The following is a 27,445-nucleotide window of genomic DNA, read 5'->3' on the forward strand; positions in this document are numbered from 1 at the left end:
TGTAGTGCATTGTGTCTTCACCTCATTATCAATTTACCTGAAAGATCTCAAATCCAGCGATGTCCAAGATGCCAATAAAAGAGGCTCCTTGTCTCTGTCTTCGGTCTAAAGCTCGGTTGATGCGGTGCACAAGCCAGCGGAACAGGCGCTCATAGGTGGCCTTCGCCAGAGCTTCCACCGCAAAGTCTGCCTGAACACACCCAACCACAGAAAACGGAATCCATATCAATACATCAGGCCATCTCAACCACCTACATACATCCACTATCACGTACCTGCTCCTTGGTCTGTGCCTTCTGCACATACTCGCGACTGACTTTAATGCGGGGAGTGAGGATTGCTCGACTGAACTCCAGCACACTGATGCCCAGCAGGTGGGAGAGTTTCTGTGCAGCTGTATCGTCAGGCATAGATGCCTGGTCTGAATTCTTCTCCTTCTGAAAGGTGATGTTACCGAACTGCAGCACGGCAGAAATCACCTTCAACATGGCTAAGAAGCAAAAACAGGAAACAAGTTTTCTAATTTATATCATTATAGGAAATGCATTAATGACAAAATGTTTTGAAAAGTGAAGCTACTGTTTCCACCCCAGAGTTGATTATTTTTCAGTAACTGCACATCTACAAATTTCTTACTCTTACAAATTTTCCAATGCTATAGATATGACAAAATTACCATAGTATGCATTTATTTTTACATTTAATGTTATTGAAAGATAATACAACATATTGTAAAATTTGGGTTTTTTGCTGCCCTTTTGACCAATCAAAACAGAGAATTCCACATCGATGTGGTGGATTTGTTTTAATCACATATAAAGAGTAAGTTTAACTTAAATAATTTACCTGTTTTTATAAATATTTAAATACATCAATTTTCAACCTAGACATTCTTTTTCACAGTGAACTGGATCTCGAGTCACACAAATGTTGTGCATAATTACTAATGTGTTTATTTATTTTTGAGGTAGTTGAAATCATAGCTAGTAATTATAGTATTGTAGTTTGTTTTAACCGCAGCTTTTTTCCTCTTTCTTACATGTGCATTCCTCTTGTGTAAAACCCATGATGCTCATGGAGTCCATGGTCTGAGTAAAGTTCTCTGAGTCACTCTGACCAGGAACAGGAACTGAACCACCACACAGGAAGCGATACTGGTCTGCAGTGCCCAGGAGCAGCTCCGCTACACAGGAGGTGTAGAAGTATATGGTTAAAAAATACTTAAAGAATTCCACAGAAAGAGTATAAAAGTTTGACTGTCTGTGTCTTCTCACTTTTCATGGCCTCAGAGGCTCCACAGAGTAGTTGGTAAAATATGTGGAAAGTTCTCTCATCTTTGGCTTGACGGATAGCTCGAGACTTCTCCAAAAGGTCTGACACACACCGTGGTTAAGGGCACACATAGTGCAAGGGAATATAATGCAAACAATCAGGTACAACTAAGTGTTGAGAAAACAAACTGAGAAAAAATATATAAAGTAAACACTACAATAATCAAAGGATACAGGTCTCAATGTTGGCACCAACTATGTATCCAGCCACATCAAAATTAATACGGATAAATTTACCCTGAGATGACAGAAAAACACAATAGATAACTTAACTAGACACATTTGGATGAACATTTTATATATTTGAAATAATATGCAGAACAAAGTGAATAAAATTGTCTTACAAATCTAGAAGAATTATCATTTTTGACTGTCTTGGCATTGCCAAAGGCCTCTAAAATAGGATTGGCCTGCAGCAGCTGTCTCTCTAGCTCCCCCTACAGGACAAAGAAAGTAATGTGTAAATAACCTGGAAAAACCCTATCTGTGTCCCAACAGGGAGTGTCACTGCAAAGCTTCAGCAACTACAAAGACCAGTACAAACAGAACTCAAGCAAGAGAGAGCAGCCAGTCATTACTAAGCAATACACATATTTTAGTAATCTATTTATATTCAGCTATCACAAATTAATAGCAACTACTATACATTTGTCTATTATAAAGGTGGACAACCTCAGTCTTTGGTTATGTGGATGTTTGGAGACTTGTAAAAAAAAAAAAAAACAACCCTCAGGCATACACTTTCTGTGGGCGATAGGTGGAAAAAAAAATACTGACTGAGGCTGGACACCACTACTGCTGATAATAAGCTCTGCTAAGGGTACAGTGCCCCCTACTGGAGCACAGCAATGCAGCATACAATCAAATCATTGCCATCTCCAAGCTCAGAGTCAGGCCATACTCACATACTGCACACTCTGTTAGAGCACAGCAATAAAGGAAGGGATGAAGTGCAGGAGAAACACAGGGGAAAAAACAAATGACAGAAAATACATTAAAATAACTGCAATCACAAACACGTTTAAAGGAACAAAATAACAAACAAACAAGCCCACATTAAAAAAGTGCAATGTGGTTATAATAACAATGTATTTATACACTGTAGATCAGATTCATGATGTTTAAAAACCACCAAAATGTGCAAACCGCAACCTTTTTAAACCAGTGTGGTCTAACACCTAGAGTACAGGTGTCAAACTCAAGGCCTACCGGCAGAATACAGATCACTGCATTAATTAATTGGATTTAAATTATAATAGTAATAGAATTGATTTTATTTACATTAAAAGCATTTTCCTGAAGTTCCTGAATGAGAAACATTCTGGTCACCAACTCCACATGCACAATAGACTGACATTGACACCTAATCATTAATGTAACTGTCAGTAAAAAACTATTTTTATTTCATAGCTTAATGGATATGACCCAGTGAAATATCTATGTGACTACTAGGAATGAATATTAATCACCATTTAGATTAAGTAATCAAACTGTGGACCATGACAAAATAACATTTGTACACAGCTGGATGCATTTGCATCTGTAAGAGCAGACAAGTATGCAGCAGTGAGAACAGAGTTTATGGTTTTAAAGAAATAGATCAAATGTCAAAAGAAAACATGAAAAAAAAAAAAAAAAGAAAACATTTTTTTTTTACAACTATTATTTTAGTTTTGGTATAATTTTGCACTAATTTATTTACTCAATAAATAATGATAATAATAAATAATTATATTAATTATATTTTTCATAATTTAATTATATTTAATTAAAGTTCATTGGTATAGTGAAATGGTCTGTTAACACTTTTTCTAGGAAGTTGTATATTCTACTTTTACAGTGAAAACAACAGTTAAAAAATTGCTGACAAACAGTGAAAACTACAGTGCAAACTTACAAACGGTGAAAAAAAAAAAAAAAAGTAAAGAACTACAAATTTAGCAATGAAGGCAAAAACACCAGTGCTAGTATGAAGGGCATTAACACGTCTGAAATGCCATTAGTTTGCTGACTGGCGAAAAAAGTGCGAAATGAAATTTATTTTTGTTTTCTTTGTGGTTGAAAGTGACTCAAATGTTTGAACAGTACAATGTTTGAAAAACTGGCCGGATCATGTAAACACATCTGTCCTCGAGCTTGACACATTTAAATGAATGCACCTCTGATTCTGTGCACACTGAATAAAGAGCAGCGTGTGATGTGAATCATGGGGTGTGTTATTCCTACGATTATGACCCACTTACCCTGTTCACAGTACTACTGCCACGACCCAGAGAACGTGTACCATCCATCTTAAGCAGGAGAGGACGAGGAAAGAGCAAGAGTGAGTATAACAAAAAGGAGCATGTTAAAGAAACAATCCAAATGAGAAAATACTAAAAGACCATATAGAGATACAAGAGCTGCATTTATTTTTATTTATTTAAAATGATTTGAATGATTAGAATGACTTTATTGCAGTGGGCAAATCATGAAACACAGTAAAAGTGCCAGTAAGAATAATTATCTTTGAGCAATGCCCTCATGTCATACTCACCTGCAGACTGCTGTCTTTGCTACGGCCAAGAGTTCCACTTTTATGAGATGATGCCACATGTGCCAGGTACTGAATCACCTTCTTAGTATTTTCTGTCTTCCCTGCTCCTGACTCCCCTCTGGAACATGCGCGCGCACACACACACACACACACACACACACACACACACACACACACACACACACACACACACACACACATAAAACAACCAATTTTCAAATAAACACATGTGGACTTAGCCTAATAAAGATTGCAATAAAAAGGCAGCAAAGTAAAAGGAAACAAAATATACACTGGAAAGAGATAAATGGTCTTTGTGGAAACTGTCTACAGTGAGACTTTCTCACTGGCAAGTGCAACAGCAGAAAAACACTGTGAAGCAAAATTAGCAGCACATAAACAGCAGGAGGAACTGGATCGCTTTATCATTTTATTAGCCAATGTCAATGATCATGTGCATAGAGTGATTCTTTAAAGGCAGCTGCAGTGGGATGAACTCATATCATAGAGAACCTCTGCTATTTTGAGGAGGTGAGACAGGGAGTTTATACTAACAGTAAATGCACTGCAATAATAACCTTTGATACATCAGATCTACAACTGTAGGTTATAACACTCACGTGCAAAGAATGGCCTGATCTTCTCTGTCTGTTAAACAAGAGGAAGAAAAACAGAAAGAGCATTTTAGAGAACACATCTGTGACAACAAACAGACACACACACACACACACACACACGTCCTGTTCTAATAAATGGTTTCTTGAAATAGAACCTATTTGGATTTACATGTAATGCGGTTTACATGTCTTTAAGGAAGACCAAGCTTTTAATGCATTTTGTTGTCAGTAACCAATTTAGCCTGCATTTATGTAACCTTAAAAAGGACATTAGTGTTAGTAAAATAAAATCTGTCACTGTACACAACCTGCGTGATATTAATAGCCTTGTTTACAAAAATAAGCTCAGGTTGAGTTAGTGATCAGTTATTTTGGTAGTGTGACACAGTGAGGCAGGGCGGCGCTGCACGTGGTACCTTGCAACATGCTCCTGTATGCTGCCTCTGATATGGCATAGATGTGTGGTGGCATCTCGTGACGTTTTTTCCCACGATACATCTCGACAATGGACTCTGTGTAGATGGGCAGATTCTTGTATGGGTTTATGACCACACAAAAGAGGCCTGAGTATGTCTACACACAGAAGGAGAGGAGGGACAGATTAAGAAACAAAATTAAAACAAAGATTAGCATAGTGCAACTTTTACAGCAACCTTACACCAAAATATTTTCACACGTGCGTGTGTGCGTGTGTGTGAAACCTAATCCGTAACACAAAACTTTAAGACGTCATTAACAAGCACCCTGGCACGTGTATTATGTATGTAACATTATTTTTCGGGCTGACTAGCCACGTGTAGTATTCAATATCAGTCCACTATGCTAGAATTTTAATACATGTGGCATGAGCGATGATGTCACATGAATAAACGATTTTAAGTTTAGGCCAGATTAGGCAGATGACACATAATCATGCCAACCTGAATTTCTGGCATCCTTAAATAGAATGGGCAAATTGTACACTCAAACAACAACATCAAATATCCATCACTGTCTCATCCCAAAATGACAGATGGCTATTGACATGCACACTTTAACCTTAGAGCTAAGCAGCTGTTATATGATAAAGAGGAAAGCTGGCTAGTGTATTAGCACTTAAAGTATTAAAATATTGCCTATTGCTTCAGCTAGAATTCTGCAATTTTAAGCTCAAAATATATTTTATTGTATATAATCATTCATCTTTCATAAGTGTTGTATTGTGGTCAGGGAACAATGGGCATAAAGTTTGAATGCACCCTGGGCACCATGCATACACACTTTCATACACACATACTGTAAAGACACACAGACAAACACACACATCGACACACACACACACACACACACACACACACACACAATTGTGCAGACATTAACACTAGTTGTGAATAGTAAATCAACCCACCACCAAGTGTTAGAATAAAGGGAAATCAGAAACCTGAAGGAAACCCACATGAACATGAAGAGAACATGTAGATGACCACAAAAACCAAAACCAGAGTTTAGGAGCTCTGAAGTTGTAAAACAGCAATGCAACACTCCACCACTCTGTATGAGTGTGTGTGTGTGTGTGTGTGTGTGTGTGTGTGTGTGTGTGTGTGTGTGTGTGTGTGTGTGTGTGTGTGTGTGTGTGTGTTTGTGTGTGTGTGTGTGCATGTGTGTGTAGGTCCAATGAATGCTTGAAGGAATATCTCAGAATGAAGTTCTCTGAAAATTAGGTCTTGAAAAATGACTTGTGTTAAGTTATACACACAAACACATGCTTACGTAAATCAGTCCTGAGTAATAGCGATCTCTCAGGTTGTGCAGCACGGAGGCCTCGTTTAGGCAGGTGAGGTCAGCCATGTCCTCCACTTTACTGAAGCGAGGAGGGTTCATCCGCTGAAGCTCCTCCCGCAGTAACGTTAATTTACGGCCACTATCCGTTAGTTCAACCTCCACCTCATCGCCTCGCTCCTCACGCACACTCGCAGACTGAACAAAAAAGAAAAAAAAGAAAAATGTTCATCTTCTTACACTTGGCTCACTTTTGGCTGGAATCTGCCACACACACACACACACACCCACGTACTACAGTAATGCTCAGTTATTTGATGACTGTGATGCCTGCTTGAAGGGAATACTAATGCATCACCGGATGTGTGTGGGCCTTGTAATGCGAAGATGACAATTTCTTTCGGTCGTCATCCGGTCATGTGCTGTCTTACAGTGAAGCCACTGCACAAGCCGCTCTCACACGCATACACAAACACGACAGAACAGTGCATATATTCATGTCAATAGAGACGGGCAGCCTTATGGAGGAGTGTTTCTGGGAGTGAGGAAGAATGACAGAGATATAATGCCATTTGGTTGAGAGAGTGTGAATGGGTATAAGCCAGACAGAGATAAGAAAGAAAAAAAGAAAGAAAGAAAGAAAGAAAGTAGGAAAGAAAGAAAGAAAGAAAGAAAGAAAGAAAGAAAGAAAGAAAGAAAGAAAGAAAGAAAGAAAGAAAGAAAGAAAGAAAGAAAGAAAGAAAGAAAGAAAGAAAAAAGAAAGAATGAGGAGAGTGTGCTAAGTTTAAGGCTACATGATGATGCACAAAAATACAAATATTGTGATTAGATTGCATAGCATTGCTTCTGTGATACACTTCACAAAATGTAAAACATGTCAAGGGACTAATTAAGACTGATTAAATGAACTTCAGATCATGCCACTAATTTATTGAAACAGCCCCTAAATTCTCAGGGGGAAAAAAGAATAAATTGTAGCTGAATTGTGATAAGGGTAAACATTGACATATTATGCAACATTAAATCAGTGTTTCATTTTGTGCATCTACATTGTAGATACTCTAGATTTCACTCTCTCTCGCTCTCTTTCTCTTACTCAATCTCTTTTGTCTCTCTGTGGCAATCACATTCTTTATAGACAACATATTAAGGCAAGGCCTCTGTCATGTTTCTATTTAGCATTCAGTGCTGCAGGCTCTAAGAGAATATTGCTCTATTCATAGATAGCGGTATCAGAGCTGTGGCATGCTGCTGAGAAACTGTCACTGAGGAGCACAGAGGAGGTTACCAGAGTACAACATTACAGAAAATGTTCAGGAAGTGAACTGTGGATTTAGCTGCATATTCTAACCTTGATTTACACAACACACAACACATATACACATATATCAGAACATGCTTTTTAAAATGATTTTATAGAAAAAAATAATTATGACGCATAATATGCCACTCATAAGATGCATGCTGGCACAGGGATCTTTACATCCTGGGCTTGTTAGAAAAACCCATGTTTTAGTTACCCTACATTCTCCTCTCACCTCAAACCCATGTTTCTCAGAAGGAACCCAAACCAATCTCTTGGCTGCCCAATCAGCTTGGCTGGAGGCAGGGAATACAGATGTGGGTGAGCTCGGCCCTGCATCCATGGAAAGAAAGCGTTTGACATCATTAGCGCTGCCTGCCGCTGTCTTAGCCATGGCTATGTTCCTGTAACAGAGTGAAAAGGTGGGGGAGGGAGAGTTAGGGCAGTTTGGAACTGTATGAATAACATTCTCATAAATTTTTCAACAGTCCTTTCTTCATCTTTCTGATGCTACCCATCATCCTATACAGTACATCTGCCAAATTCTAAATTTATGAGTTCAATTGTTCCCTTGATTACTTATATATAGAGTGTAATTTAACATGTAAATGCTGGCCATCTGCTATGAGTGGCATGAATTTAGATTTGACCTGAATTTTAAAAATACAAAAAAGTAGATGCTGATGATACATAGAGGGATGGGCAAAAGTGCATTGAAATACTTTGATACACGATACTAAATATTCACTATATATTTCAAAGTAATAACAGTAAGTTTCATTGTATTATGATATGCTGCTGTTGACAACAATATAATTAGAAATTTACTGGCAACTGCTGTGAAAACCTACTGCAGTTTAACACTAAACTAAAAACTGCAAAAACAAAAGCACTTATTTTAATTACTTTACTATTATATACAATTATAAACATCTTTTTTTTTTCAAAGAACCTTTAACCTTTTTGAGGATAAACAAAAAGGTAAAAAAGCTTGCTAAAGCTTATCCATGGTACAACAGCAAAACTTATCACTTGAGCTTGTGTCAGTCAACATAAAAATATTATTGGAAATGTCCTTACCATTTACTATACAAATGGTTATATTAAGTAGGTAATGATTAGTCATCTACAACATAAATATATATATATGAACAGTAGAACAGTTAATACTCAGGCCTATAACTGTAAAAATGTGTTTAACGCAGCTTTATATGAGTTTTATATGCTCTGACAGAACAAACAAAGACATACTTTCCAGAAGAAATCAGAATCATACTAAATTAATTGCAGAATAATAAGATGGATAAGTCATATTTCTAATGCCTCACATTTAGATCAGCTCTGGTCCAAGTCTCAGAATGATACGAGCGCCAAATTCTAATGAGCATCAGTTGCAATTCAAATGCATGTTTTAGAAATACAGTCTGTCCTTCAATATTTTGGCATGGTTGAGAAAACACACCATAATAAACATAAACACATACTTACCAATAAATATTTCTTTCAAATTGTTAGTTATATACATAGAGGATGATTAGATGGTGTCTGTTTTACATCCAACTACAAAGAGTTAAAGTACAACTTTGGTTCAAATCTGGGTTTCTGATCAGCAACTGAGTAGATTACTGATGTGATCATAAGAGCAACCAGCATCTAATTGCTGCTCATCATGTCAGCTTCAGATCACACACACAGCAATGCACAAAAAAAACTGAATTTGAGGAGGAAATGGACCATAACACAAATACAAGATTGACTGACAGAGATAGATGCAGAGAGAGAGAGAAAGAGAGAGAGAGAGAGAAAGAGAGAGAAATTAAAGAAAGAAAATGGCTGTGATTATGCAATACAGTTTCTCCAGTTGCTTAAGGCATATGTAATAAAACGATTTTCATTTTGTTTGTGTTTGTGTCTGACTGCTAAATGCCCAATGTGCATTTGAATGTCTGTGTAAGAGTGTAAAAGAAACGCTTGATAAAGTAATGACTGATGGTGATTAAAAGTGATAAGGCAGATACGGCAGTAGGAATAGCTGAGAAATCTTTACATGGGGCTTCCTACTGCAAAATAGGCCATTTCATTGTACTTCTTCTCCTTCTATTCATTCACAGTCTTTCTTCACATCAGATAATTGCCAAATCATATGCAGCATAAACATCACTACAATAAACAGTCGGGCTTTCTCCCTATACACTAAACTCTAGAGGCTATAACACTGGACTTGTGCTATAGGCTACTATCAAGTGCATTTTCAGAGTAACTTCATAAAGGATAGCTGGGATTTAATGACATATAGACAGGCATACCATTGTTCAACAAGATATTTGGTGACTATGGAGTATTTTTAAACTAGCCTAGTTAGCCTTGTGTTTAACTGTCCTGCTGCTCCTCCTCCATGCATGCAGCAGTGTGATTGCTGCCCTAATAGCCTTGTATTAATGCTTGTTGCAGTTGACATATTTGGGCAAAAGAAGCAATAATAAAAAGATATTTAACACTGCATTTAGGTTGCAAAGTAGGACTTTTGAAAGATTATACATTTTCGAACAGACAGGCACTCACTTTCTGGCTCAGAAGTCCTAGAAGCACAAGGAGAAGATACAAACTTGCACAGCAGATATGCAAACCACTAAGTTGCTCTAGCTCTAAACGGGCAGTCGTTTTTGGCTGTATAATGTAGCCAGAGGAGCAAACAGTGAAAATGTGTCAGACACCTGACATTAATTTTTATTTATTTTTTTTCTGAACGTGTATTAATTGACTCCGTAGCAAATAATTTTGTGCATCGTCACTGGCTTTGACAATCCCTCAAGATTTCACCTGTCAATAATACAGATGATGAATGTGTGCAATGCTGAGCATCTCATAATTTTGCTGTGCGATCAAATCAAAACTCTTTCTGTCGGCACGTGCGCACGCGGGCGCGCGCTCGAAGCTTTTCCATTTTCTTGTCACGTGGTGGTCATTATAACACCTCGGAGGATTTCACAATGAACCCTCACTGCCTTCTCCATCAAAAATGTATGGTGTATCCATTTTTACTTACTCGTTTGTAATTACCTTCATGTATGTATATTTAACAATGTCGATATGCTTTACCAGTTTTTAATATATATATATATATATATATATATATATATATATATATATATATATATATATATATATATATATATATATGCGGGCGGATGCACACAGAGGCTCTCTGACTCTTCAACTGTTCACCTCCAGACACACTCTGATGTCCAAAACCTTCACTTTCTATTACAATATAAACCAAAACCCACAATAACCTGCATGTCCACACCACAGAGGAACCACACCTCGCCTCACGCGCCAGCCTCAGACACAGGTTAGGGGAACAAACGCACGCACGCACGCGCGCGCACGCACACACACACACACACACACACACACACACACACACAGGTTGTCATATAAATATATTTATAATTGATATATTTTAGAAATTGCCTACAGATATATAATGTACACTGAGCTGTGGTGATAAATGAGGCTTATATGAAGAACAGCTCTTTCAGATCTCAGACTCAACACAGGCCGGTTTAAACGCCCATATTAATGTCGTGCCTTTTATTCAGGCGTCCTTTTTAACGCTATACATATAACACATTAATAATGCGGTATAAAGGACTACAGAAATACAGGGCGCCGCTAACGGTACACAGCCCGTTGTGCGGCTTTTCTACGCTGCCGCATTTGTCCAAACCTCCCCGCGTTAGCAAGGGGGCTAAAGCGCTGAAACGCGATATATCCCACCCAGAACAAGGATAAAGCACACAGCTCACCTCCGAGCTGCAAGTCCGACCGAGGAAAAGGACGCTAAACACCGAGCGACGCGTTTTCTTTCTTTTCCTTTTTTTCTGTTTTTTTTTCCCTCAGCTTATATGAAGCAATGCTGCAAATGCGGGTTTTCCCATCCCAGCGCTCCACCGGGTACGAGCCGCACACTCATTACACACTGAGAATAAAAAGAGAGACACTAGTGCGAGACTTCAAAGCAGCCCAAATTCGTCCAATCGTTTTCTTAGCCGGTGAAGAAAATCCCGCCTTCCTCCAAACAACAACCAATTACAGATCAGAATGGATCTTAAAGCCCGCCCACTCAATAGGACCGACGCGGCCACGCCTCAGGACTGGTACACTTTCAGAACCCTGCTACTGTACTGAAGAGTGCGCGAGACAGCGCGGAGCCTCTACCCAGTGTGATAGAGCGCTGGGAGACGGACACGTGGGACAGCCAATTAGAGGCAGGGAGGATTGAGCGTGCGGGATGAGTCATGGATGAGGAGGCCAATCAGAGCTGAGGAGCAGGTGTCTGCGCGCGGCAGGGCGAAGCGTGAATTCAGGAGACGACGCGTGGAGATGCTGCGCCTCCAGATTCCACACGAATGCGGAGGAATTTCAGATGTGCACCTTTTTGTTGTTCTTGCAGTAGGCTATAAAGGTCAGATGTTTCAGATAATAAAACCTCTATATGTTAAGATATGCTAGGATTACAGTAGGAATAAACTAAATACGGTAGTAGTAATAATAATACTAATAATAAAAATAATTATTATTTATAATATAAAAATGGTTGTTATTATTATTATTATTATTATTAATATTATTATTATTAAATATTATATTATTACAGTAGTACTAATAGTAGTATACCAATCATCATCCTCATCATAAACATTTCTTAGATTGTTACCAAATAATATATCTTACAAGCTTCATTAATTCATTCCTTCAAAGCATTCTTGGACATTTTAGCCCGAAGCCCCTTTTAGTCTAAATTTTATTTAAAATAAATAAATAAACCTAAACCAATTATATTGTAAGGCTAAATTTTTTTACAGAGATAATAAGTCTGTTTCAGGAGCTCTGTCCCAAAGATAGAGTAAACACACATGCCTGATGCTTCTGTTTTTTTAATGTTTTGCTTGTTTATAAAAAAACAACAACAACAACATGATAAACAATAAACTGCATAAAACCAATGTTTTATTCGTGTTATAAATCTGCTGGAGATTTGTTCACCACAATGTTTTTTTTTTAACAACATGTCAGTTGTACATTAGGAAAAATACATTAGAGTAAGAGCCATGTTGTGTTTAGGTGGTGGAGAGCGGAAAACTGAGTGGGATTCTGATCATTCAGCTGAACACACACACACACACACACACACACACACACACACACACACACACACACACACACACACACACACACATTAACAAACATAGGACAAAATAAACAGTAAAATACAAACAAATATCATGACAACAAACATTTTTAGTGCTTTTTATCTAGAAATTTCATCAAGCATTAATTCTAAAATACAATTACTTTTGTTATACAGTGTAAATTTTGTTATACAGTGTAAATTTTGTTATACAGTGTAAATTTTGTTATACAGTGTGAATGCAGAGGAAATTACATGAGCAAATCTCTGTTACAATAAGATGCAGTGTTGACTGAATTAAGTGCTTGTTCTTGTACACAGCATTTGATGAAAGGTGCAAAATTACTTGACCCAAAATATATTAAAAAAGTTAAATGTATAACAGAGTTCCCTTTCCCCACCTCGTCAGCAACAGTCCCAAAGGTAACAAAGCATAAAAATAGTTGGGAAAAAAAAGAGCAGTAAATGTTCATATACACTGTTTATTGATTTCTAAATGGACAGAAATCCTTCACTGAAGCGCGAACAGTAACAACACAGTCAGCCAGATCTGCAAAAGTTGTTTAGCTAAACCTTGAATAGTTGTATTTTTTAATATCCTGAATAAAGATCAAGTGTGCTTTCTCATTAACATCTAAACATTCATTTATTTTGTCTAAATTAAAAATCATGTGTAGTTAATAAATAATTGCATGCATAAACATACAGTATATTTAGTTTCCTAAAGGTGAGTATCAAAGATCCAGTGTAATTTACATGTTAAGCTTTACATCTGCTATTAGCATTGTAATTAGTTCCTTTTTCCCATCTGGCCTGAACATAGCATTATGATACTGAACAAAATGCAATTTGACATTGAATATACCACTCCTACAAACCATCTTTGCCTTTGCCTAAAATCAGTTTTGGTGTTAATACATTGTCTTGCAAAACTTCAGCATGCTAATAGTGAATGACTCAGTAAATGAGAAAATAAGTTGCTTGCCAGGTCCATAGAGGCTGCGCATTAAAACTTTCTCTATATGCTGCTGTGCACACCTATGGAAAGTTCTGATTTTGTCCATTTGCACTGTTCATTTTGTTCCATGTATCCTTAATGATACGGTCCTGTGAGTGTACGGTATTGTGCAAATGTGTTTTTCTCCCACAGACTTGTGCATTCCATGTCTCAGCATCATCAGTTTTGAAACATGACTTTGACCTGTTATCTAAATAGGCTTTCATTCGCAGGTGCAGTTACTTATTACTGCCATAAGGGAACACTATTGTGTATTTGTGCCACTGCTGGAACTGAGACATAAGTGACACTGATTTTGAAGGATTGCCAAGCCCAGTCAGCCAAGTGGGGCAGTGCTGCAACCCTCCTCATCCTAAAATAACTCTCTGAATCCCTCCCCAAATGCATCACTTTCTCACTCTCCCAAACTGCTTTAATCCTTTCAACGTTTGTTTCAAAACCAAATCTCCATCTTTTGTGGAAACATTTTTTGACACCTCTGAACAAATCCTTAGTCAGTTATACTTAATATCTGGAAGTGAGAAATGCACTTGTTTAGTTTATCCAGAACTCTTGTGCTCTTGTGCTTTCTCTAACCCTCCTAATACAGACCAAATGTTTTCAATTAAGTTGATATTTTTATTTAAGTTTTTTATACTGTACTTATACTTTTTATACTTTCTGTCACAGCCAAGAAAATAGTTCTGCTATTTAAAACCTTTCTCTAACGTATATTGCTTCTCCTTATTTTGACCCCTGGGCATTAATCAGTTTCTTTCCCTTTTCTGTTTCCTGTCAGAAATTTTTCTCCTTTGTGTCAACTTTCTCCTTGTCTTATTTAAACCTTACTGCCACTGACTGCCACTGACTCTCTCTATGTTCCCTATTCACACTCTCTGTGACCCTAAATCCCTACTGCACCCAGTGCCCTTTGACCCCTGTGTTGAGTGAGAGTGTGTGTATGCGGGTTGCTTAGTACAGGTGCCTCCTCTAGGAGTGAGAAGAAAGGGCGAAGGAGGGGAAGAGGGGGATGGAGAGATGGTGTTGGGGGAGGGAAGAGCAGAGGAGGAGAGCTGCAGAGCCACTTCATTCTCATAGCAGAAAGAGGAATGGGAGCCCAAGATATACTTCTTCTCAGCTAGTTCTTTAGCACTGCAGGATGGGGTTTCAGGGACCACATATGTCTTGTTAAAGTAAGAGTAGTCCACCTAGAGAAGGAGAAAACAGTGATGTGGAGCACTGCAAAAAATTCTTAGTTAAAAAAAAAATTCCTAATGATCAATATTGCAAAAATAATCGTGTCTTTTTCAAATTTAATATTGATAAACATTTTATTTACAGCAAATATATTTTTCTTACTTCAATCATGTAGTCAGTGATCATCATTTGTCATACCTGGTAGCCAGATTTCTTTGCAAATAGCACAGGCTCAAAGTGGTGACCCCAGAGAATCTCAGAGGCAATGTACGAAGAGCGACACTGTGTGGTCATGGCGGTGGCTTCAACCATGCCCTCTAAAATGACCACGACCTCCAAGTTCTCATCTGACTCTAGCACCCTCCGGTCCATCTCAAAGAAAGGGCTCTCCTCGTCAATCTCATGCACAATGGTCACCGGAGACACCAGAAAGATCCGGTCAGTTCCTTTGTCAAAGCCCACGTTAATGTCCTTGTGGTCCAAAGGTAAAAACTCTCCCTCTGGGGTCACCCTTGCCTACAGGATAAATTACCTCATTTTACTAGTGCATGATCTGTAATTGGATATCATTCATAAACAATCACCTTCAGTATCACAGAGCAAGAAAAGGATACTACAAACAGTAATTTCTTTCTGCAATTTAGAGCCATTAGAGAACAAGCCAAATACTTTACACAAGATTCTAAGCAAACAACTGGAGAATCTTCTTACATTTCATTTTCCATAAAATGAGAGGCTTTCCTTTTTTTGTAGCAAAATTCTCACTGCAATATAAAATATATATATATACATATATATATATATATATATATATATATATATATATATATATATATATATATATATATATATATATATATATATATATATATATATATATATATATATATATATATATATATATATATATATATATATATATATATATATATATATATATATATATATATATATATATATATATATATATATATATATATATATATATATATATATATATATATATATATATATATATATATATGTATATTCCTATATGGTTTCACTTGTAAATGCTATTATAAATTATGCTATTATAAAGGGTGCAAAATTCTGCAGCTGACCATAGACACACATACTGTGATAAAACAGGTGCACATAAAACTTTAATCACACACATCGAGATGCAACGAACCGTACACACACACACACACACACACACACACACACACACACATGCACACACACACACACACACACACACACACACACACACATGCACACACACACAATAAAGTTTAAGGTAATCTTCTTACAAATGAGAAATGAATCCCTCTCAAAAAAAGCTCTTATTTACCAACCCAAGCAAGCATCCAGATGTCCATCTCTCTTTGACTTTGTCTCTAACTCATTCAAACACTATTCAGTTCTACTTCAAAATGTGAAAAGCTCAATTTCAAAACAGGCTTTTATATAATTCAAAAAAGTAATTTACATTCTGTGTCATGCATCTCTTTGTCTTACCTTCAGCAGCTGTGCTCGTACATGAGCCTCCACCAGGTGACTTTTGCGCAGGTTTCCCACTCGCCACATCATGCAGAGCTTCCCATCCCTCATAGCTACCACGGCCACATCTGAGAACACCAGGGTCTCATTTCGCTTCTTGGGCTTGGCAATCTTGGCCATGACCGCCCCGATGATGAAAGCGTCGATGATGCAGCCCACAATGCACTGCATAACGACAGCAAACACTGCCAGGGGGCAGGCCTCTGTTACGCTCCGGAAGCCATAGCCTATAGAAGTCTGTGTTTCCAGAGAGAAAAGGAAGGCTGCCATAAAGTTGTTCACCTGCTGAAAACAGTGGTCAGGCTCCAGCGGCTCCTCAGGCTCCAGCAAACCTGCAGAATGATCCACCGGTTGCTCTGGTAAAGCCCAAGAAGACGATGAAGCAGCTGAGGAAGAGGAGGAGGGGGTGATGAAAGATGGTTGTAAGGGCTTTAAGTCCCCATGGGTAGCTGCAATGAGCCAGAAGACCAATCCAAACAGAAGCCAGGAGAGCAAGAATGAGAGAGCGAAGACCAACAGCATCCAACGCCAGCGAATATCAACGCAGGTGGTGAAGAGATCTGTGAAGTACCGCTGGCTCTTCTTGTTCATGTTGATAAAAGTGATGTTGCAGCGGCCATCTTTGCCCACAAATCGACTATGAGGCCGAAAGTGAGATTGGGCAGTGAGAGGGGTTGACAAGGAGGGGGAGACTGAGAAAGTCCTTTCAACTCGCTCCCAACCAACTTCTCTTCTAGTCACACTTTCAAGCATGAAGCCACAGCCTCCTTCTCTTCCTCTCCACCTTCCTCCATAACTGTCATTGTGATCATCATCATCATTATCATCATCTTCCTCATTTCGCTCAGGGAGCCTAACTGGCTCTTCATTGTTTTGGTCAAGCAGCTTGCCATTGCAATTTGGAGAAGGGTGATCTCCTGTACAGGCCCCAGTGACATCATCACTCTGAGCCAGGTTCATAACTTCTTCCTCATTAAAAGGTGTGTCTACTACAGCACTGAAACGTCGCTTGATGCGTGCAGCCCCCATAATTGAGGGTTTGTGTGTGTATCTGTCTATGCAAAATGAGAAAAGTGATGAGTCTATGGAAAATACACAGTAAAGAACTGTTTCATCAGGTAATGTATATGTGCATATAAACATAGAAATGTGTGTTTGTAGTGTATATTAAAAAAGAGTTCATCCTCATGTTGCAAAAAAAACCTTATGACCTTAACAAATTATCAAAATATGTTTTTTGTTTGTGATATACAAAGCAAATCCAAGTCAGTTTTTCTTTACATCTGAAAATATTGACTGCGAATATTGAAAATATTGATCATTCATGATGCAGAGACAATCAGAAAAATAACTGTAGCCAATTAGCTGGGAAAAAAAACAATCAACAATATGACCTAAGGAGCAGAATTAACAGTATCCTATACAAGTAATAAGTCTATTATCTCACTGGAGTTTAGAATAAATTCTAATAGGAATATCGCTGCATTTAAATAAAAGCTGAGACATCAAAGGAATCAGAAGGTAAGAAAACATACGGCGTGTTTTCAGACAGGACGAGAACACACTAAAGGGTAAAGCTAACCAAGAGAAGCATAGAAAGCAGTGTAATGTCTTATGGGAAACAAATGGTAAATTACAGTTAAGGGCAAAAAGGAAAAACAGAAAAAAAAACTAAAGCATGCCTATACAAACCCTCTGAGACTTCTTTGCATTCCTTTGCAGGACCGAAAGTTGTTTAATAACACATCACAAACATGAAATCACTATAATACCTCATATGCGAACATATTCCTTATTTTACTGCTGTTTGTTTTAGCCTCACAATGAAATAGCATTTTAATAGTGTGTAGTGTGACCATTACTCACTGAGTGAGTTCAGCTGACAGGTGTGGTCCATACAGGTCCCAGTAAACACACAAAGCTACCAAAATCAAACGAAATGACCATAATATAAGAGGGTGAAATACACATACACAAAAAACTACTCCACTAAATAAATTCATAGATCTGGAATTGTGTCCTATGATTTAGTTTGAGTAGAAAAAGCCCAAAGGTACAGTATAAACAGTATTTTTTTGTTTAACTCCACCTTAGATAGAACGCCAATGCTCTGAGTGAAAGAAACAAAATTGTTAAGAAAAATACAGGTTACAAAAAAATTACTTATGAGAACATCCATTAATAGGGAAATGTGGACAGTCAAAAAAATGAGCTATATTTATCAAAAAGGGTTTTTATGTTTTACAATAAAATTTATATATAACAACAAGAGGAAAAAATATTTTCTTAAAAAAAAAACACAAAACAAATAAATAAATATACAAAAACAGTAAGGATATATCCTAAAAAAAAAAGGGGAATTATGACCTTATGATGAATGTTGAAACACCATGTAACTCAGCCATTTAAGTAGTTCTGGAAAGACAATAATTCATATATGTTTATCACATACATGTAGGCTATTTTGGAGAACACTTACTCTCTAATATCTGATAGGGGCTTGTTTAAATGAGGCCAGAGACACAAAAAAGGGCAAGCTGAGAGAAAATAGACCATGTAGAGAATAATCAATATCGCTACAGATACAAAACAAAAACAAACAAACAAAAAAAACATAGAATATGCTGCACTAAAATATTTAATATGCACATTTTTATTTTGACAAAAATACTGTACAATTTAAAAGAGTATCTGAAAAGATCCTGAAACATATATCAACCATTATTTTCATATCAAAATCCTAAATTGCAGTATAGTTTGCAATAATCTTGGGGGATTGAAAAAGGCACTGCAGCAAATGTAAAAAAAAATTGGATTCAAGAAAAACATTCGGAAAAAGGGATGGAAATCACCAAAACAAAAAAGATCAGAGAAATGTATTTTAAATGGGAGGCTGGAATGTGGCAAAAGGTTCACTTGTGGTGACCTACATCCATGTCTTGTGCTTTTTTCCAAATGTATTTTCTGTTGTTGTCAGCTCTTTCTGTCCATATAGTAAAAGGGGTGGAAATCTTGTTTCCTTTCAATCTGTCATAGAAATAAACATAAAGTAAAACCTAGAGTTAACATTAAAACTGTGTAATGTGAATCTGATGAGCATACTTTGTTAAAAATGCTAATAAAGTAAAAAAAAACTAAAAATTATCACCCATAAATAATTACCCATGCTGATATGCAGTTACTGTGAATCCTCACAATTTACTGTGTTTCTCTCTTTAGGAAGTGTTATCATCCGTTAATCTGGAACTGAATACAGAAATATAATCAGTTATGGCCAATTGGATAATGCACCTTGGAAATATACTGATCAGCATTACACAGATTCACCACTGACAAGGTTTGGGCTTAGATCTTCTAAATAAATAGCTTAATAAAATCAGATACATCAAAAAAGGTTATTAAAGGCATGCAACAGCATACAACAAAGCAAACAAAAGCAGACATACACTATTTGAGTAAGAAAATAAATAAGGATGGATTAATTTGTAATGATTACCAGTAAATTACCTTTATAATCACATTCTCAGAATAAACCCACAATAGACACGACAGAACAGTTTACTTATAATAAAGAAAGTAATACAATAAAATCCCAATAGCAAACACCTGTTCTTTTGCTCTTCACCAAAACCCCTTTTCTCTTTATTTTATTCAAATATAATTAATTACAGTGCATTTGGGAAATACACAGAAATGCCCAGCTGACAGAAATGGAAATATATTTCTTGAACAATTGTGTTTAGATCCTGTAAACCTATAGTTTGACCTTTGCAAACAGTATGTACACATAACCCAGGACTTTGTTTGTTAGTTTTTAGATGCCCTATCTATTCCTTTCTGCCCAATCCATTGATCTGACAAACACACACACACACACACACACACACACACACACACACACACACACACACACACACACACAGTGGACAGTCCATTGATTATTTCCATCTAGGAAACACAGACAATAATACAGAAAAATAGGATATACAGGAATAGGAAAAGAAATATATATGCACTTACAGTATGGACATTTTTTTAATATCTCATTCTAATTAAGTTTATTAATGTTTCCAAATTCATTTCTTGTATCTTTATCCAGCTGATAGGTGCTAGGTGCCTTATGCAGTACAGTATAGTAAAGTATAGTATAGTATGGGGTGACCCCGAATAATCAAAGATTTGATGCCTTGATAGAAGGAGCCTGATTCAACTACCAATCTCACATTTGAATTTTGGAAGATTTGTCCAAGCATGGTGTTATGAAATGGCATTTTGGTTATATGAGGGTGCTCAATATCTGATTCACATAGAAATGGTGTCTTTCTTGTCTTGTCTTGTCTTGTCTTGTCTTGTCTTGTCTGTCACGACACCAGGTAGTCAACAAGTACCGTAATTTCCGGACTATAAAGCGCACCCAAATATAAGCCGCACCCACTGAATTTGACAAAGATGTTTATTTTGAACATAAATAAGCCGCACCTGTCTATAAGCCGCAGGTCCTACATTGAAACTAATGAACTTTACACAGGCTTTAATGAAAGACAGTGTCTGTAACACTGCGTGTATCTAAACAGTAGCCTACCAAGAAAGTAATTTTTTCACTGTCTTCCTCCTTCCTTTCACAACAATTTCTCTCGGGAGTTTATCTTTTGGCATCGTCATGCGTTTAAAAATCACCATCGGTGAATCTTTTCTCCCGATGCCGTGCAGCTCAGAACACAGGTGAAGTGTTTTTTCATGCTGTTATTTTAGTAGTTTATGCCTGTGCGAGCATGCTTTCAGTACAGCGCAACACCGATGCACCAAAAAACTATCAAAAATAAATGTACAGAATTAAATGAATACAAAATATACCTGTACACAGTATCCCAGAAAGTGTTAAATATTTTAATGTCTTCTGCCAAGATGCTCCTGTGTCCAGTTTCATGGATCATAGTAAGTGAAACTTAAATCTGTCACATGGGTGGTTTGATTTATTCAAGCATAAAAATATGTATTTAAAGCTTTTTTTCACAATTTTATTCACAGGGTTATCATAATGGGCTATATATAACTTATTGTTTGTTGGGAAAAATTCAACTATCGGTCAACTATAATTGCCAAGACTTGACAATTCTGATTCTACTATGTAAATCCTTAATCAGGGACACCCCTAGTATAGTGTATTATAGTATAGTATAGTATAGTATAGTGTAGTGTAGAAGAGTATAGTAGAATATAGTATAATATAGTATAGTGTAGTATAGTATAGTATAGTATAGTATAGTATAGTATAGTACAGTATACTATAGTATAATGTAATATAGTATAGTATAGTATAGTATAGTATAGTATATTATAGTATAATGTAATATAGTAAAGTATAGTATAGTATAGTATAGCATATTATAGTATAATGTAATATAGTATAGTATAGTATAGTATAGTATATTATAGTATAATGTAATATAGTATAGTATAGTATATTATAGTATAGTATAGTATATTATAGTATAGTATAGTATATTATAGTATAATGTAATATAGTATAGTATAGTATAGTATAGTATAGTATAGTATAGTATAGTATAGTATAATGTAATATAGTATAGTATAGTATAGTATAGTATAGTATATTATAGTATAGTATATTATAGTATAATGTAATATAGTATAGTATAGTATAGTATATTATAGTATAATGTAATATAGTATAGTATAGTATAGTATAGTATAGTATAGTATAGTATAGTATAGTATAGTATAATGTAATATAGTATAGTATAGTATAGTATAGTATATTATAGTATAATGTAATATAGTATAGTATAGTATAGTATAGTATAGTATAGTATAGTATAGTATAATGTAATATAGTATAGTATAGTATATTATAGTATAATGTAATATAGTATAGTATAGTATAGTATAGTATAGTATAGTATAGTATAGTATAGTATAGTATAATGTAATATAGTATAGTATAGTATAGTATAGTATATTATAGTATAATGTAATATAGTATAGTATAGTATAGTATAGTATAGTATAGTATAGTATAGTATAGTATAGTATAATGTAATATAGTATAGTATAGTATAGTATATTATAGTATAATGTAATATAGTATAGTATAGTATAGTATAGTATAGTATAGTATAGTATAGTATAGTATAGTATAATGTAATATAGTATAGTATAGTATAGTATAGTATATTATAGTATAATGTAATATAGTATAGTATAGTATAGTATATTATAGTATAATGTAATATAGTATAGTATAGTATAGTATAGTATAGTATAGTATAGTATAGTATAGTATAGTATAGTGTCAGATGAGTGCAAACAATACAATAAGTACACAGGGCAGTACATTTCAACAAGTCAAGACAACAAACCAGCACTGAGTGGAACATAGAACTAGTGCAAAAATGTCTTGTAAATTGCTGACACTAGTAGCAGCAATGAGAGATATAATAGTAAAGTAGTTACATCAGAAGTAACTGTAACGTAACTGCATAATATAACTGCATAATGTAACTGCTTCATCTGGTGGTAGAAGCATGAAAATAAATATATATATCACATGTATGCAATTTGTAGAACAATGACACGTTCTTACAAATCAATTCCCTGAGCCATTTATTATTACTTTCTAATACACTGATAAAGCTAAAGTAAGAATGAATAGTCAATAAAGAAAAAAGAAAAAAATAGAAAAAAGAAAGTCAATAAAGGTCAGAGGAATTGACAGATGTCACCTGAAGTTTGTTTATTAATTATTTACAGAAATATTTTATAAACAAACTTCAGGTGACATCTGTCAATTCCTCTGACCTTTATTGACTTTCTTTTTTCCATAGAATATTTAGTCATGTTTGAAGATTATGTTGGCAGATTAAGCTCTGAATATGATTTCAATGTCATTCAATAAGCTCTTAGCCCTTTATCTACCCCTCTCTTATTTTATTTCACATCTAGAGCTAGAAAACATGGAAAGCTGATGAATATTAGAATACCCTAAAGCTCCTGGCCCCAAGCTATTACAACATGTGCTCATATGAATGGCATGTTGGTATTAATTTGGTTGGCTGGTACAAGAGTGTATGATACATTGTGATATTGGACCTGTAAAACTGTTATCTTGCAGCAAGCTGTCATAGACCCTTTCAAAAACAAGCAAATCTCACCTTCAATGTAATAATGGTATTAAAAAATAGTGAGGCAATAAGGTAAAAGGAGAACGGGATAAATAACAAAAGTGCTCCATGTAAATAAAAGAATTATGTATTATGCTAAGCTGAATTATTTATTCACTTGTATACCCTAAAAGTAGGGGCAAAGTATACAATAATAAACAAGAAAAAAAACTTTCTCAGTTTAGTTTCAGAAACATTGTGACACATTAATGAATCTCTGTGTGTGAGAAACAAATGTTAACATACTTAGTTTTAAGCTCAGTTACTACTTAACTCATCTCATTGTGAATATTGTGGTATACAGTCATCATTTTTACTGAAACCTGTCAGGAAATCTCATGGATATCCCTGTATTCACAGAATCACTTACATGTGTAACTTGCATTCTATTTTATTCCTCCCTGTTTGCCAGTGTTACTATGCTATAAGAAACCCATCCAAACTTTACTGACTGGAAAGATGTTCAGTTCCAACTGCTGCACTCACTCCACTGAGGACAGAGAAATTTTAACCCTAATGAACCTGAAGAAGATACAGGCAAATGTTCCAGTGGCAGGAGCAAATAATGTTTACGAGGAAGAAATGCACTTAATCAAGACTCATGTCATAGTAGAAGCAGAAGAATTGGAAGGTGAAGATCCTAGACATTTTTGCCTGTGTCTCACCAGTAGATCTAATGACTGAATCATGGTCTGCTCCAGATTGAGCCATAGAGCACTAATGGGGCAAAGCAATGCATGTTCAAAATGTTTCCTAATATGAAATGTAATGTTGTTAAAAGATAGTTAAAAGATGGTTATATTGCCTTTAGAAGAAACCAAGGCTCAGAAGTGATAATTAGGTCTTTAAAATGCATCTTTGAGGACTCTAACACAAAAGGGAGATCCTATGCCAAGCTGCTATGGGATGATAGCATATGAAGGTGCCTTGTTCCCTTTAGAAATTCTGTGATAGTTTTATAAACTCATAGGGAGATCCCATCCACAGTTCTATGATGTGCTCCAATGGCTAGCACATATACATTTAACACAAATGGGGACACCTAGAAGACATCTAGTAATAGCCTCTAGGAATGCTATTACTTTAGAAACTGCAAAGTTTACTTTATACAGATCAAATGACAAATTAGAATATTAAAAAAACACAATCACCACATAGAGACGTGATGATATTAGGTGAGAGCAGTAGAGTCTGGTGCCAGTTTTAAAGAACTGTGTACTTTAGTTACAAGCCAAGTGCACATGAGGTCTGATGAGTACAAGGCAAAAAGAATGAAAGAAGGATAAAGTACTGTATTGTTTAAGCATCATACTATGCTAATCCTGCGGTCACTTTATGACTATAAAAAAACAACAAATAAATGACTAGTAAATGTCTAAATAATTCAAAATGAACTTTGCCAACTCTTGACAAGTTTTTTATTTGGAAGGAATTCTTGAGAGTTTCATCATGTACAGTAGTGTTGCATTTGAATGTGTGTGTGCCTGTGCTGCAATATAGCATGAGTTATAAAAATAATGCTAAACTAAAGTGTGAAGGCATGCTTATGCGTGAGTGACCCAAGCATGACACTAAAAATAAGTAATCACATGTCTGCTGAAGTGTGGAGATGATAAAACAATACTTGATATCTTAAAATATCTAAAGATACTCTCATTAATACAACAGCCATTAAAAAGCCACATGAACCCTACAGATAAAGCCTTTATTTATCTGCAGGGTTCATGACCTTTTTTGTGGTGTTTGTGACAGTAATGTGAAATAAAGGTACAAGTTTTAAAAAAAAAAGATCAATTGCAAAATCATCAATGAAATAAAATAGTGAAACGTACTGTATATAATAATAATTTATTCATATTAATCTTTATTTAATTTTGTTGAGTTACAATTCTGTACACTTCTCATACTACTAATGATGGTATGTTATAGGATGTGTTGAAAGGGTTCACATAAAAATGTATCAGTTGTATGATAAATACATGATCATGCAATTTAGTGCAAATTTCTGATCATTATCCTCCAGTTAAGTTTAAGGTATTATATGTTTTGTAATATTCTGAAAGTAACAGGATTAGTATTAGTACAGTAGAAAAAAAATATAATAGAAAACAAAATGTAACCTCTCTCTCAATATAAATTAGATATATTTTTTACTTTTACATGACACCTAAACTAATGACAAAATCACAATATAAACCAAATGATTACTGTCACCTATATATGGGGGTTGGTGGAATAAAGCTTTGGAACCCGGGGTCTATAAGTCTTTGTAGCCCACAGACATAGTTAGGCACCTGATCACAGGTATTATTGTGATCACAAAAGCATAGATAATCACTGTTCCTAAAAGTAGGCAAATTAGTTTACAGTGATTACTAAATCTGCAGTTAAGTTAAGGATGAATGACATTATTAGATGTGTGAAAAGGACAACAGTAGAGATGCTGTTACATTCACTGCCCCAGGGAGTAATTGCAATTCTAATAAGCTCAGTGCAGCCATCTGAGGATATGTACAGCATATGAAAACGGCATAATGCAATAATATTGGCAATGAGTTTTATTTGTAAACATTTCACTTATGCTACACAAAAATTAAAGTAATCTACATGTAGTGTCAGGCAAAACATTTGCAATTCAACGATAATTGGGTTATAATAATGAATTGGCTTCTGCCTTTGCATTCATTCATTACTAATATAACAAATGAACCGAATCAATAAGGAAATGTCAGTTAATCCTTAAAGAAAAACTTTGACAGTGAAAATGACAAACTGAGCTTTATGTAAATTGTCACAATACTGACATCAGCTGCATAAATGTCTGTTACAGCATAGTCTATTGTAGCAACCATTGCAAGCGTTCAAATTCTCAGTATTTTCTGCGTTAAAGTGCTGCTTCTGGTCAGTGGTCAATCTGAGGCACCCAGAATTTTGTTATTAGAATTTTGTATTAGGACTACCTAATACCATTTAATTAATGGAGTTTAAAGTTTTCATAGCAGATCATAGCATATCTGATTTGGCTTAAATGTTAATTATGATACAATTTACATTAGCCTTAAATCCTAAACAACAAATAAACAGCAGATTAGACCGTTCAATAACCATATTTTATTCTTTTTTTAGAAAATATTCAATACAATCTGAGTTAATATAAATCGGTATCAAAAGAGGATTGTATTGTATTGTATGGTATTAATGCCTAATCAGATGCACATTTTACTTACAATTAAGTCTTGCCTCTTTATCGTTATATTTAAAAAAATATATATATATAAAAAAAATAATATAATGAAAGAATTATGTAGAGTTTGTACTGACACTCACCCCTTATGCTGCCATGAAAATAGCATCCAGTTCGGTGTATATCCAATAATGAGTAGTGTGTGTGTGTGTATAAGAAGTGTGTGGCTGCTCTTCTTCTTTCAGGAGTATGAGGTGTTATTCACTTTACAAACTGTACAGACTGACAGAGAGCAACACTGCATCTCTCTCTCTCTCTCTCTCTCTCTCTCTCTCTCTCTCTCTCTCTCTCTCTCTCTCTCTCTCTCTCTCTCTCTCTCTCTCTCTCTCTCTCTCTCTCTCTCGTGCTTTCACACTAAAAAGAGGTCAATGACCCGGATGGTACATATCCCTCACACAGGACATTTTTTTTTGTTACATTAACTTATATAACAGTTTTATTAAGTAATTTCTCCTGATTGGCAGTTCAAAAGTTCCTAAAATATGCGCCATATTCAGCAAACATACATCTGCTCTGTGTTTTTGAAAGACTGTATGCTTCAA

At 35.7% G+C, this 27,445-nt stretch overlaps 2 protein-coding genes across 18 annotated transcripts in view; both read right to left on the reverse strand.

Annotated features, from left to right (window-relative positions):
* Positions 1-11,729, reverse strand: part of myh14 (myosin, heavy chain 14, non-muscle) — a 28,443-nt gene extending 16,714 nt beyond the window's left edge. For 3 of the 10 annotated variants that reach the window (XM_083550626.1, XM_083550625.1, XM_083550623.1), the window contains exons 1-13: positions 11,355-11,729; positions 7,781-7,949; positions 6,234-6,440; positions 4,901-5,057; positions 4,488-4,515; positions 3,868-3,985; positions 3,575-3,622; positions 1,676-1,768; positions 1,506-1,569; positions 1,275-1,373; positions 1,040-1,183; positions 276-490; positions 38-190 (exon numbers count right to left, since the gene is read on the reverse strand). In XM_083550626.1, the coding sequence (XP_083406752.1) occupies positions 38-190; positions 276-490; positions 1,040-1,183; positions 1,275-1,373; positions 1,506-1,569; positions 1,676-1,768; positions 3,575-3,622; positions 3,868-3,985; positions 4,488-4,515; positions 4,901-5,057; positions 6,234-6,440; positions 7,781-7,939 (1,485 nt within the window). In that variant the 5' untranslated portion in view covers positions 7,940-7,949; positions 11,355-11,729. Of the gene's footprint in view, positions 1-37; positions 191-275; positions 491-1,039; positions 1,184-1,274; positions 1,374-1,505; positions 1,570-1,675; positions 1,769-3,557; positions 3,623-3,867; positions 3,986-4,487; positions 4,516-4,900; positions 5,058-6,233; positions 6,441-7,780; positions 7,950-11,354 lie in introns of all 10 variants that reach the window. The other 7 variants (XM_083550628.1, XM_083550627.1, XM_083550632.1 and 4 more) reach the window with 4 other exon arrangements.
* Positions 11,730-14,413: 2,684 nt separating this feature from the next.
* On the reverse strand, positions 14,414-27,146 carry kcnj14 (potassium inwardly rectifying channel subfamily J member 14). Of its 8 annotated transcripts, none has more exons than XM_083551280.1 (8): positions 26,987-27,146; positions 19,641-19,724; positions 19,409-19,505; positions 18,846-18,893; positions 18,345-18,399; positions 16,437-17,529; positions 15,132-15,449; positions 14,414-14,944 (listed from the first exon to the last, which is right to left on the reverse strand). In XM_083551280.1, the coding sequence occupies exons 6-8, from the start codon at positions 17,505-17,507 to the stop codon at positions 14,624-14,626; spliced, it is 1,710 nt and encodes a 569-aa protein (XP_083407406.1). In that variant the 5' UTR covers positions 17,508-17,529; positions 18,345-18,399; positions 18,846-18,893; positions 19,409-19,505; positions 19,641-19,724; positions 26,987-27,146; the 3' UTR covers positions 14,414-14,623. The 8 variants fall into 8 exon arrangements, with proteins under 8 accessions (XP_083407406.1, XP_083407403.1, XP_083407401.1 ...); XM_083551277.1 differs by having other exon boundaries at positions 16,437-17,533; positions 26,987-27,145; XM_083551275.1 differs by having other exon boundaries at positions 16,437-17,843; positions 26,987-27,145.
* Positions 27,147-27,445: the final 299 nt, after the last annotated feature.

Source organism: Silurus aristotelis (assembly GCF_946808225.1).
Source record: "Silurus aristotelis genome assembly, chromosome: 1".
Taxonomy (NCBI): Eukaryota; Metazoa; Chordata; class Actinopteri; order Siluriformes; family Siluridae; genus Silurus; species Silurus aristotelis.